General features: G+C 35.6%; 1 protein-coding gene across 1 annotated transcript in view; it reads right to left on the bottom strand.

Annotated features, from left to right (window-relative positions):
* Nucleotides 1-12,427, bottom strand: part of LOC106478617 (golgin subfamily A member 4-like) — a 239,261-nt gene that overhangs the window by 208,327 nt on the left and 18,507 nt on the right. The window contains exons 2-3 of the mRNA XM_022382242.1: nt 10,257-10,307; nt 4,001-4,138 (exon numbers count right to left, since the gene is read on the bottom strand). Coding sequence (XP_022237950.1) covers nt 4,001-4,138; nt 10,257-10,307 — 189 coding nt within the window. The remainder of the gene's footprint in view (nt 1-4,000; nt 4,139-10,256; nt 10,308-12,427) is intronic.

Below are 12,427 nucleotides of genomic sequence, written 5' to 3'. Positions count from 1 at the left end.
TTGAAAAAAACATGGGGGTGCTTAACTTTTTTCCAGGTGTATATTTGCTGAGATATCGCTCATATACTGAATGAAATGCAATGGCCCCACTCATTTCTTTCCATTTTTGGAAATGGACTCTTGTATATACATAGTTCTATGTATGACAAGTAATAACCAATCAAAAACTCAGAATGTTTCCCTAGTGGCTTTCTCAGCCATTTTGAAGTGTTATGAAATCAACTCCTCCTTTCAATCCAAATTTCAAGCTGGTAAGTTGAGTCTTTAGTCAGCTCGAAATTTCATATTTTTAGACCCAAATTCAGCTTATTTACCAAGTTTGATAAATTATAGTGGAATTCTATGGTATTGATGTAGTAATTTATAAGTTTTGGTTATTTCAAATGAATATATAAAACTTAAAAAAAATTATTTTGTTTCACATCCTCCACGTGTGAAATTTGATAAGGTTTACCAAACTATACCAAGCAGCAAAGGAGTGCAAAGTTCGTAACTAGAAGAGATAATAGTTTACTATACTTCTTTATTTACTGTTCTATGTTTTAAGAAAAAATAACTTTCAGAACTTATTTGTAAATAGTAACAATGTATATACATATATAATGTATTATAAATGAAATGTGACTATATTTTACACTAAAATACAACCAAGACAGGTCACTTTGTAAATGAAAGCATTATATTCTTGGATACAGTAAGATGAGTGCACATGCACCTCGTCATTGCAACTTCTGTAATGTTAGCCAGGCATGACTAGAAGGTCAATATAAGAAACTAATAAATGTATAATGTTATGAGATTTAAGCTATTGAGACTAAACATCTGTATTTTCATATAATAATTTGTAGTCATTCTAGTACAAAAAAAGCATAATTTATATTTATTTTCTAACTTTTTGTGGTGGTTACGAGGCCGGTCAAATTAATAGACCCTGTGTAGTTAGGGTACAGCAAATATAAAGTTTACTGAAAACAAACGTTTGAAAAGGATTTAGTAGGTTTTAGACCAAAAATATTTGACATTTTGGGGAGGAAGAATAGTTTTTAATCATAAGAAGAAAATCACTTCACACTCAGACTAGTAATGAAACAGACTTGCTATTTTCACAAACAAATCTTTAGTAAAATAATTCACTAAAAAATCAGATTTTTTGTGCACAAAATACTTGTAATCTTTACTAAAAGTCTACCAAATTTTGTGAAGGTATACATACTGCATCAAAAGTTATAGTATAAATACCTAACATATGCAGATGTGTATACAAACTCATGTTTTATACCGAGCTCGTTGCAAAAGGATTAACTGCCAAGCTACACACCATGACAAAACAATATCCCCATACAACATATACCTTGACTCGAAACACCCTATACAGGTAAAACAATTTCTGAAAAAGAGTCTAATATTAAATTCTCTCTACAAAAATAATCCTTTCTTGTGTTTTTATAATTTTAGAACTGTGCACAGGACAGGTAGAACATCCAGCACCTGTCTTGTGAAAGTGGATTTTCTCGAGGCACCCCCATTTACCCCCACAACTAATTCTAAGGCATTTGTATTTGGTGATTCCAACTGTAGCATTGAATTTCAGATTCTAGCCACCCTGTGACCCAGATAATGGGAAGTTTGTTAACTCTCTCCCATGGGCTCAGTCAATTTGACTGACCACGTGACCTCTTTGTACTCAATTAAAATCTTTACAGATTTAGTACTTCTAACTTTCAATATAGTGTGTAAATCTTCACAAAATTTAGTAGTCTTTCTGTTCATATTATAAGTCTTTCACATACAAAAAATCATATTTTTCAGTGAAGTATTTTTAATAAAATAAAATAAAGATTTGTCCATTAATATATTGAGTATATGTTTTGAATAGTCAGTGCGAAAAGTAATTTTCATGTTAAAATTAAAAATACTTTTCCTCATCCCAAAAATCTCAAATTTCTTTGTGTAATCCTTAAAACTTCGTAAATACATTTCAAACGTTTTTATTCAGTAAAACTTTAGAGTTTATCTGTTATTTTCTCTACCCTATCTCAAAACAGGATCAGCCAATTAGACAAACTTCGTAACCACCAGAAAAAAATGAAAATAAATCTAAATTACCCCCTTTTGCTTTCTAGAATGACTTCAAATTGTAACACGAAACTAAATTTGTTTATCCTAAGTAGCTCTAAGTTTGTAACAGAATACATCTATTTATAATTAAATTTTATTGTTTTACTGCCCTTTGAATTATGTCTAACTACTGTCCTCACTATTATAAGTTGTAAATCACTTGGGGAACATGCAGCTCACGTTACGCTATCAAATGACATTACCCACAAGCTGCTCACGTGCACACCTCATGAACCAATTTAATTATATTATTATTATTACTTATTTTACCTAATCTAGTCTTAAATAACCTAAAAAAAATCCATATTTTTAGATTTTGGTTACTTTTATAATAAGGTAGGAAGAAAAACAATAAGAAGAGAAGCAAGGAAAGAGACCTAGGAGAAGAAATGCAAAAATGACTGACAGCAGAAAATGAGACCAACAGCAGGAGAAGAGATGGGTACTTACAGAATCTTGAGTGTAAAAGTCACTGATAAGAAAAGTGACAAACAAGTCTGCTGGTAGAGGAAAGACAAGAAAAAGAGGATGGTCTGTAATCCAGAATGAGAAGGTTAGGAGTAGACAAAGGCTAGGAGGAAAGAGTAAGGTCCAAACAGAGAAAAAAACCTGGGAAGATAAGGAGGACAAAAGCTATATAATATCAATCCAGGACATCATGGGAAAAAGACTACCACTGAAGACATCTGGGCAAAAAAAGGAAGCCAGAATAATAAAAAATTCAAAAGAAGGAAAGTGTAGGGTAAAGAGGAACATAACCCATCACAACAAGTCCCAACAGACGGGATACAAAGTATAGAATGATAAAACAGAAGAAGTGGAACAGACCAAACAGAAAAGGAAAGGAACACCTACAGAAGCCAGTTTGAAGCATAAAGTGCCTCAGATAAAAGACGTTAGGAAAGAGAATATAGGAGGGTAGAGAGAAAAATGAGGAACCAGAAAGTGAAACAGAATGTAAGGGGCCTAATCTCCAAGCTGAACAAACTGATAGCAATGACAGGGAATCAAGAAAAGAAAAGGAAGAAAGTCTACAAATCAGGACAAAAGGGCATGAGAAAGGAAACAGTACAAATCCTAATAGTAAGAAAGGAGAAAACATATGGTAAACTCCAAAAATCATGGATCAGAGAGTAGAAAAATGAGAAATAATAAAGAACACAAGCAAAATATAAGGAAAGGAACATACCTGAGAATTAAATCCAGAAAGAGATTGAAATTCAAAGATCATTTCCTAAATGTTAAGGCACTATTCAAAACAAATCAGCTGAAGGTCGTAGTCCAACAGAACAATCTTGACTCGGAAGAAAGAAATTTGGCCGATGGGATGAAAATAGAAGACTCAGTAAGCATGTGGTAACCCACATCATGTAAAACAATGTCTGTAATGACCCTGACAGTTAATGAGCCTCCAAAAGTCTTAGTAGAAATATGGCCTATGTGTGTGTGTACAACTTCACTCACTCAGTACTAAGTATAAATCACCATCATTTGAGAATTCACAAAAATAAAAGCTTTTGAAACAAAAGCCAAAAAACAAAATTCAAAATTTCATTAATCGTGCAATTTCAACAATTTGAACTTGATCAAGAAATTTAAAAACGTCAATTCAATACAATGCCAAGGGAAAAAAATGAAGTTACCATGAAAGCAAGTGCATAAGGGGAGTTGCTGTGCATGGAGGTGTGTCACTCTTCTATCGATGGAGGGATTTTGTTGCATAATGAAGTCATCATGCAGCAGCAAAATTCACATTAAGTCACATGAGATTAAGTGGAAGTTGCTTCAAGGCTAGTGGCACATGTGTGAGGAAAGTAGTTAAACTGTGTGAAAAGGAGAGTTTTCTCAGAAATTCTCTTGAACTAATTGAAATCATCTATACCTGTAATTTATGAGGGGTGCTTGGTTCACTAGGGGTTTCATCTTTCTCATCTGTGATGCTGAATTGATCAGGAATTGGCCTTAAAGGTGTACTGTTGCTTGTTGAATTGGTTAAGCCTTCACCAAAGTTGATTAAATCCTAGAAGAATGAAAAATGTAATATTCTTAAGATCATCTGTCAAAATCTCATTCTCTCAAAAATAATTCAAAACTTTAGACATGAATTACAAAAACAGAATAAACAAGTGATAACATAAACAATAAGTACATTACACCAAAAAAGGAAAGGTTCAAACATTTAATACAATACAGAAAATTACTCTTGAGCACAATTCAAAATCAATATGTTATTAGCTGTATAATTATTTCATGTAGTGTAATCTGCTTTGAAATGCATGGCTGTTTAAGTGAATTTTGCATGTTACTTACCCAACCTGGTTGAATTTATAACTGTCTTCAATAAGAAGGTAGTAAATACACTACCAGACAACTTAGCTATACAATAGAGAAAAACATCACTGAAGGGAAATTATGATACATAATTAATGACATTTGTACAACAGTATCTTTATAAACAGTTATAAACAATTACAAGCAAGAATCTTACATTTAAGCATCCTACCTTCTTATTTGCTAAAATATCAATAAATTTGTCAAGCCCACCAGAGAAGTCCCTTCCCTATCTCTCTGACTTTCAAGATTATTTGCTAATCTACTTTACATGGCTGATAGATATGTTACTTATCAATAGAAAGACCAGCTCTTTATGTATACAAGTCATACAAATTTGCATTCAGTTTCCTGTTGTAAGTCTTTAGTCAAGGAGAATGACTTGGTTTGTGTTAATCAGACTTGATGCTCTGAAGAGTAAGATAATATTTTTTAACCTATTTATAGTTTACTTAGAAAGACAGATAAATTATAGTAGTTTTGGAAAATTCTATTCAAGTGATTGATATATTTTTTGTATTCTAAAATTTATATTTGAAAGCTACATGGAAATTTACGACACCAAGGTTATGGAAGAATGTTCAAAATTTTTACTCAAGTGCAAACAGCTTGAGTATGCAGCAAGTACTACAAATCCTTGTTTTTAAGTATATTTTTATTTGTTATTATACACTTTTCAAAAAACAAATTACTTATTACAAACGTTTTAGTTTAGCCTAACAACACTTCAGCTAAATAAAATGTCTAAAATATTACTAGCTTGTGTTATTTACGTTAGCTCTACAGAAAACAGCAAATGGGCTCTCAATGTGATTTACAAAGTAAACAAGAAAATCATAAAATTAAAGAAAACAAATGTGAAAAAGTTAACAAATTACTTATGGAACTTTCTGACCAATATTGCACTCATTACTTAGGAACAAATTGTATTATTCCTTTTATTTCATATTTTTCAACTTTTCATTTCACTGTACACTGTTGATCTCCATACAGTTAGTATCAGGATAAGAGAAATAAGAAATAAAGTTTTACAGAAACAAAAATACTTTAATATTCAGTTATTGAAATATGAAAACTGTTATGTTTAATGAAATCTACCTGAATTTTGTGAAGATACAAGTAGTAAATTTAGTTATAGTATGTATAGCTCCACTCACAAAAAGGAATCCCACATTGAGCAGGTGGAAGGCAAATATATCAGACCAAATACACCCACAGGTGGTACCAGGAAATACAGGCTGCTTGACATCAAGTGATGGACAAGACCAAAGTTCTATAATCGAACAACCAAGTGAGAAAATCAGTAATACGAGGTATGGCGGGTCAATAATTGAAAAACCCAGGCTCAAAGACCAACAGTGGAAGATGTTCCATTTAGTTTGATAAACTCCTATTGAGGAAGGGCAAATGGAACAACCACCTCCTCACCAAAAACCTGATAAATGCCAGGAGTGAAGGTGGAGGTTAAGAAGGGCAAGATGAAATACCAGTGACCGATGCTGATGTAGAAGGGATTGAGTAAGAGGAAGAGGCAACAGAGGGGCAATACAGAGTTGAAGTAGTCAAGGAAACCAGGGTTGTGCCAGCCAGTAAGAAGTAATTAGAAGAACTTAACCAGGAGTAACATGGAGGATTGAAATCACCTGGAGAAGAAGACAGATGGGAGGATCAACTGAAAGGGATCAGTTGGTCCAATCCTGGCTGAACACACTGACAGCTAGGGCCTGTGGAGACCAAAAAGAGAGGTAACATGGAATTGAGGAAAGTGGCAAATGCATCAAGCTGAGGAGTACCCCACTGTGAATATAGCCATTGAAAACCTGAGGATCAAGGGACCACACTGAGGGAGAAACTTTATCCAGCCTGGAAAGACAATCCCCATGAGGTTGAAAGCACCCAGAACATGACATGCCAAGGGACTTCTCCCAAACGTGTGAGCCCAAAAAAGTTGATCTAAAGTTGGGTGCCACTTGGGTGTTTGATATAAGATACCACTGTAGAATTGTCGGAATGGATCATGACAAGTCAATTCCTGACTATAAGAAGAAAGTGATCCACAGCTCCTCATACCACTAGAAGCTCTATGGTATTGATATGGAAAGATTTCTCAGTCGTAGACCCTTGTCCAGAAGCCTCCTGCTGATCGATTTACACCCTGAATCATGGAGGGAAGTATCGGGGAAGATATATAAATCCGGTCAAGGATGAGGAAGCAGTACACCCAACGATGTGTGGGCCTTGTTCAACCAACAATGCAGATCATCAATGAATGAAGGAGGAATGGTAAGTGGGAGAATCCAAGGGATCCTGAGCAAGATTCTATTGGTCATGCAGAGTCCACTCAACATACTGCATATGTGCCCAACCAAAGTTCCATAATCAAACAACCAAGTGAGAAAATCTGTAATAAGATGTATGGTGGGTCGAGAAGGGGAGCTGCATTCCCAAAAGTGATACAACCTCACGAGCAGTTAGAGAGAACACAGAGGGCATGGAGAATTGATAGCTCCATCGAATGGAGTCAAAGAGGAGAAGGTTGAGTCAGACCAAGAAGGAAGTTGAAAAAAGACCTCCAAGTGGAAAGGATATCTGGTAGGGGACAGGAAAGACTTCTCCAATTTGATAATCCAACCCACTCAAGCAGCTTCAGACAAGAGATGAGTGTGACATGACGACTCCATTTCTGAATGTGCTAACAGAAGCCAGTCGTCCATGTAGTGGTGTGAGAACAACCCCCCAAGCATGTATAAGCTGAGCAAAAGTTTTTCAACCTGACAAAAGACATATGGAGCTGAAGCAAGCCCAAGGGGCATGGTGAAAAACTAGTACATAATCCTGTGATGGACAAACCAAATATAGCATCTGCACCGAAATGAAATAGGAATGTGTAGATAGGCATTTGACACATCTAACTTCGTCATACACAATCCAAGAGAGAAAGCCCACCTTTTGTGAGAAAGGACTCCAATGTAAAATGGGGAAGATCCAGAAATTGATTGAGATGGGACAGATCAATCACAAGATGCCAGTCCCGTGTTTTCTTGGGTACCACAACATCCTGGAGTAAAAGCCTGGGGAAGTATGGCTGACATGCTCGATAGCTCCTTGTGATAGAAGAGTTATCATTGCCTCTGACAAACACTGACTGGTAGGAGGATCCAAGGTAATGGAAAGGATATGGGTACAGGATATAACGGGATGGGGAAAGGAAGTGGATGATAAGTCCCTCAGTCAAGACCTGAAGAACCCAATGATTGGTAGTAAATTTCCATCAAAGGGGAACAAAATTGGTCAAACAAGCCCCCACTGGACCGAAACCCACAGTATATTCACCAGTACTGCTGGCAATGATGAGACCTGCATCGATACACATGACAAACCATGGAACCCCTTGTGAGTGAAACAGTTAAAGGACAGGTGGGTGTCAGACATGGAACAAGAACAGATTGCAAGGGCCTAGGAGGAGATAAACAAGCATCCAAAGATGAAAGGGTCGAATGTTGCCTCACAGATTCCACATGATTTCAAAGTTTCATGAATATTCCCAAAAATGGACAATTGGAGAAAAGAAGCCATCCACAAGTCCCAAAGGTAAGTGGATGGTAAATGAACCTGGGACAATAGAGCATCCCTCCTCAGAAGATCTCAAAAGCAAAGAAACCATGTGTGAAGAGATAGAGCCAAGGAGGACAATTGTGACAACGTAGAAGTGAGGAGAGAGAAGGTATCCCCCAAAATCACTCAGGAGATCAGTCGAGTGCCTCAGAAAGAAGATGCGTGGTGGACAAATACCACAGGTATGTTGTAAGGGTAAGATGAAGAAAGAAAAACTGGACCTGGGATAAACTGGCAGTAGTGATTCTAACTTCTGAGAATCAAGAAAGGGGTAGTCTGCCTGATGGTAAGCCAAAGAAAACTGATCCATGGCCCTTGGAGGGTAAGTCATGCTAGCACCAGCTTGCAACTGAGAAACAAAATGCTCAGCATGAACCCAATATCAGGAGAAGGACGGAAAACAAAATATTGGGAGGAAGGGTGTCATGTAGTAAGAAAGGAAAAGAATAATAAGAAATCAGGAAAATGGATAAAATAGAACAAACCTGAGAAATCACATCTAAAAAGGCTGAATTAGGCCTAGCATATTCTGCAGGAGAAAATGGGAAGGTATGGCATAATTGGGAGGAGGAAAAAGGCTGTCAAAATCCTCGTCATCACAAACAGATTCAGCAGGTTCAGGAGGAAGTCAAGCAGTACTTGAACAATGTTCAATCTCCCAAAGAAATAAGGATGAAAATTCCTCAGTTGAGTTTCCCTGACCCGAAGCCTATGTAGAAGTGAGGAGATAGAAGGTATCCCCCCAAAATCCCTTAGGAGATCAGTGAAGTGCCTCAGAAAGAAGATGTTGGACAAATACCACAGGTAAGCCTATACAGTGTGCGTGCAGAGGTAATGTCCGTATCGGAATACTGATTTGATAGCTGAGTTCATCTTGACATTTTATTTTCTCTCCTGATCCCTAACTTGCCCTAGGCACAGCATCCAGTGATGATCATGAATCCTTATGAATATCTTTTGTGACATACCATATACCACTGTTTGAATTTTTTTTTAAACCACTGACCAGTATAAAATGGCACAAGACTTGTTACAGTTATCAAGGTGCACACACACTTTCTCAAGCATCATTGTATATTGCCATTTTCCCTCAGCTAGGTACCATTCATACAATTTTCTAAAGTTGTTCTTCATTTCCTCTCCTGAATATTTCATGCAAGCAGCTTATGTACAAAACTTATGTTACTTTTTCAGATGGAGATACTTCTTAATTACATGTCTAGGGCATGTGAATGGCATTTGTCACTGACCTTTGTAGTTGTAGATTCTATTCATTATTGACCCCAGTTACAAGACACCACATTTTACTAATCACAACTGGTACACCAAGTAGATCCATATTCTATTGCTTTCCAATGTCATTAAGTACAAGAAATATCCCCACCTTGGAAATTCTAAACCCCCAATCTGAATATGTCTTTATGATTTGAGACTATGAATATTTTATGTCAGAAAAGGCTATTATATAAACTTCCCAAAAGCAACCAATTTTCAGTGGCATCACACTTCCTACGAAATGCCATCTGGAATGAGAATACTTCACATATGTAATTTTGAAATAAAACAAGTCATGCCCAGTGTTCCCTCTAAGCTGAGTGGCTGCACAACAACCAATCAAATAACACACACTTCATATTTCCATCTGCACACATCCTCAGTAATAGTGAAGAATTTCAAAACATTGATGGCCTTCATGACCCTGGCAGTCAATAGGCCTAAAGCCCAAATAATTTACTGGTAGCATTGCAAAGTGGCCTAATGATCCATCAGGGTAGATGATGTAAAAATCCCCCCCCCCCCAAAAAAAAGAAAACTGGTAGCATACTTCCACACATTGCCTTGATACTGGTGCACATGAAAAAATTCATTCTGTACATGGATTGAAAAAATTAGAGGGAACACCGGTCATGCCCATTTTTTGACTTTCCAAAATTCAGACTTATTTTTACTTTCATTGAACGATCTTTGAAATGATGTTTGACACTCACTATTACTTTCAATGCAAAAAAAAAAACAAGCTCATACATTTCCTCTATGTGTAAGTTAATAGTTGCTTTTAATTCAAATGGTAAAGAAAGTTTCACAGATTTAAACTTTTCAAATTTTAAAAATGTTTATAAAGAAAAACTCATATAGGATAAATAACTTTTAAATAAATATTACTATAAAACACATTTAAATTATTTTCTTACATTTCCTTTTGAAGTGTCAACAGCAAGTTTGTTGGTGGGCTCTCCATTACCCTGAAAGTTAACAATCTATTACTACACAGCATAGTACAAATACACATTTGCACAGAATGTGCTATTTGTTTATTTATTACAAATACATATATATATATATTTATAAATATATTACCCTTAGGAAGACCAAGAAAAAATTGTTCACCTCTAAACTGTGTTTACATATACCTCATTCTGATGTGTAATGACTTAAACTAAAACTGGTAAATATTATAGTTCACATATTCATTCTTGTTTAAGTAAATGATGATATAAAATAGTGTCTTGGCCACTACTGTGTCTATCGTATCACAGCTGGCCTGATAAATCCCTGGTACTGGGAGGCGTCAACAGCACTGGATAAAGCAGATATAATATGGTTAACATATTATTACATTCTTCTGTACTTTCACTCACAAGTTCTTATAACTTAGAAACACACACACACTATTGCTCAGTTTCTTATGAACAATGTCAGGGTGATCTTCATTCTCCTTATTGGTATGTAAATACTGTACATGTATATTGGCTAACTGCTTATACATTGATAAGTGTATTCTTTCAACCAAGTTCATAAATTTGTTTCTAATTTCTTACCTTTTAAAAATCCTTAATATGTTTAACACAGTCTTCTAAAAAAATTAGATAGATAACTGTGCTTACTTTCATGAGTAATAACCTTTCTCATTTTAACAAACTCCTGCACATACTAAGTATCATTACAACCATTCTGTGTCAGGTTTTTTATGTTAAAAAAAATGAACATACCCCAGTCTACCACATCAACCACATCTCTTTTATAAACCAATGTTACTGATACATTTACACTGTACATCTAAAAGGATATTTAACAGCCACTGTGCCAGCTAACAGTGCCAGTTACAAATCAGAACAATAATAGTAGAGCCATGGTTAAACATTGTAATGAACATTTTGGAATTACATATATTCCATCTGCAGCAAGTCTATGAAATAACAATTTGAACAACATTTAGTATAATTACTAATATAAAAATACAATGAATAGTGTAAGAAAATAATAAAACATTCCCTTAAAAAAAATGAGAGAGAGCTATTTGAATAAAGCATGGGAGAAATGAGTTTGAATTTCTATTGAGGCTTGGATTTTCATTTATATGTAGACTTTCATTTAACAATAGTTCATGATTATTATTGTCCATTGGTTAAAATAAAAAAGTCTTTGAAGAAAATATGGTGTGATGATGTTTCATTGTCAGAACCAAATGGATGGCGTGGATAGGCAGCAATCATTTTCTGCTTTACCCATGAAAGTCCATGGGTTACTATGGTCTGGAATGGGCATTTTGATGAAGCAAAATACTGTGAGAAAAACTTACTAGCAGTCTTGTAGAACACCCCATCTCAATAGCATGATTTATTGGCCATAAGCATATATATATAAAAACCGGTGGGATCAGTTCCACTCAAAAACAACTTCAGGGCAATGTCCCATACAACCCTTGCTATGCCACCCCGTGCAACATCATCTTCTCAGGCCCAACCCCACCAAGGTGGAGCACCAGAAGTAGCAGGGTGTAATCCATGCAACATCATCCCCCAGAGAGGACCACACAGAAACTGGAGCACATAGATCACCAGCTGATGTCTTGAGCAACCCCAGTATGCAGAAACAAGCTGAGCCGGGACCCCCAGCATAGAGGTAGAGGATCACATATAAAGTGTAATAGACTTGAAATAAGACCCAAAACTTGAGAGCTTTCAAATAGTTGACTATTCTTCTTCAGGAGAACAAAGGGTGTTCCTGAAGAAGAATAGTCAACTCTTCGAAAGTGCTCGAGTTTTGGGTTTTATAATGTCCAGATAGTTATCAAATGTTTCTTAAGAAAAAACTTCATATTTTATCTGTTATTTTCAGTAATTAATCACTGTACAGGTTTGGTAGATTTGACCGATCTTGTAACCATCATAAAAAATTAGGAATAAATATAAATTATGCCTCTTTCATTCTAGAATGACAACACAAAAACATAAATGTTTAGACTAAATAGCTTAAAACTCATAAGATTATACATCTATATATATTTATTATTTTGACCTTTCAGCCATGCCTGGCTAACAAAACAGAAGTTACAATGATGCGGCACATGTGCTCTCATGTT

The sequence above is a fragment of the Limulus polyphemus genome, unplaced genomic scaffold (assembly GCF_000517525.1).
Source record: "Limulus polyphemus unplaced genomic scaffold, Limulus_polyphemus-2.1.2 Scaffold233, whole genome shotgun sequence".
In the NCBI taxonomy this organism is placed as follows: Eukaryota; Metazoa; Arthropoda; class Merostomata; order Xiphosura; family Limulidae; genus Limulus; species Limulus polyphemus.
This window is presented reverse-complemented; position numbering and strand designations above follow the sequence as displayed.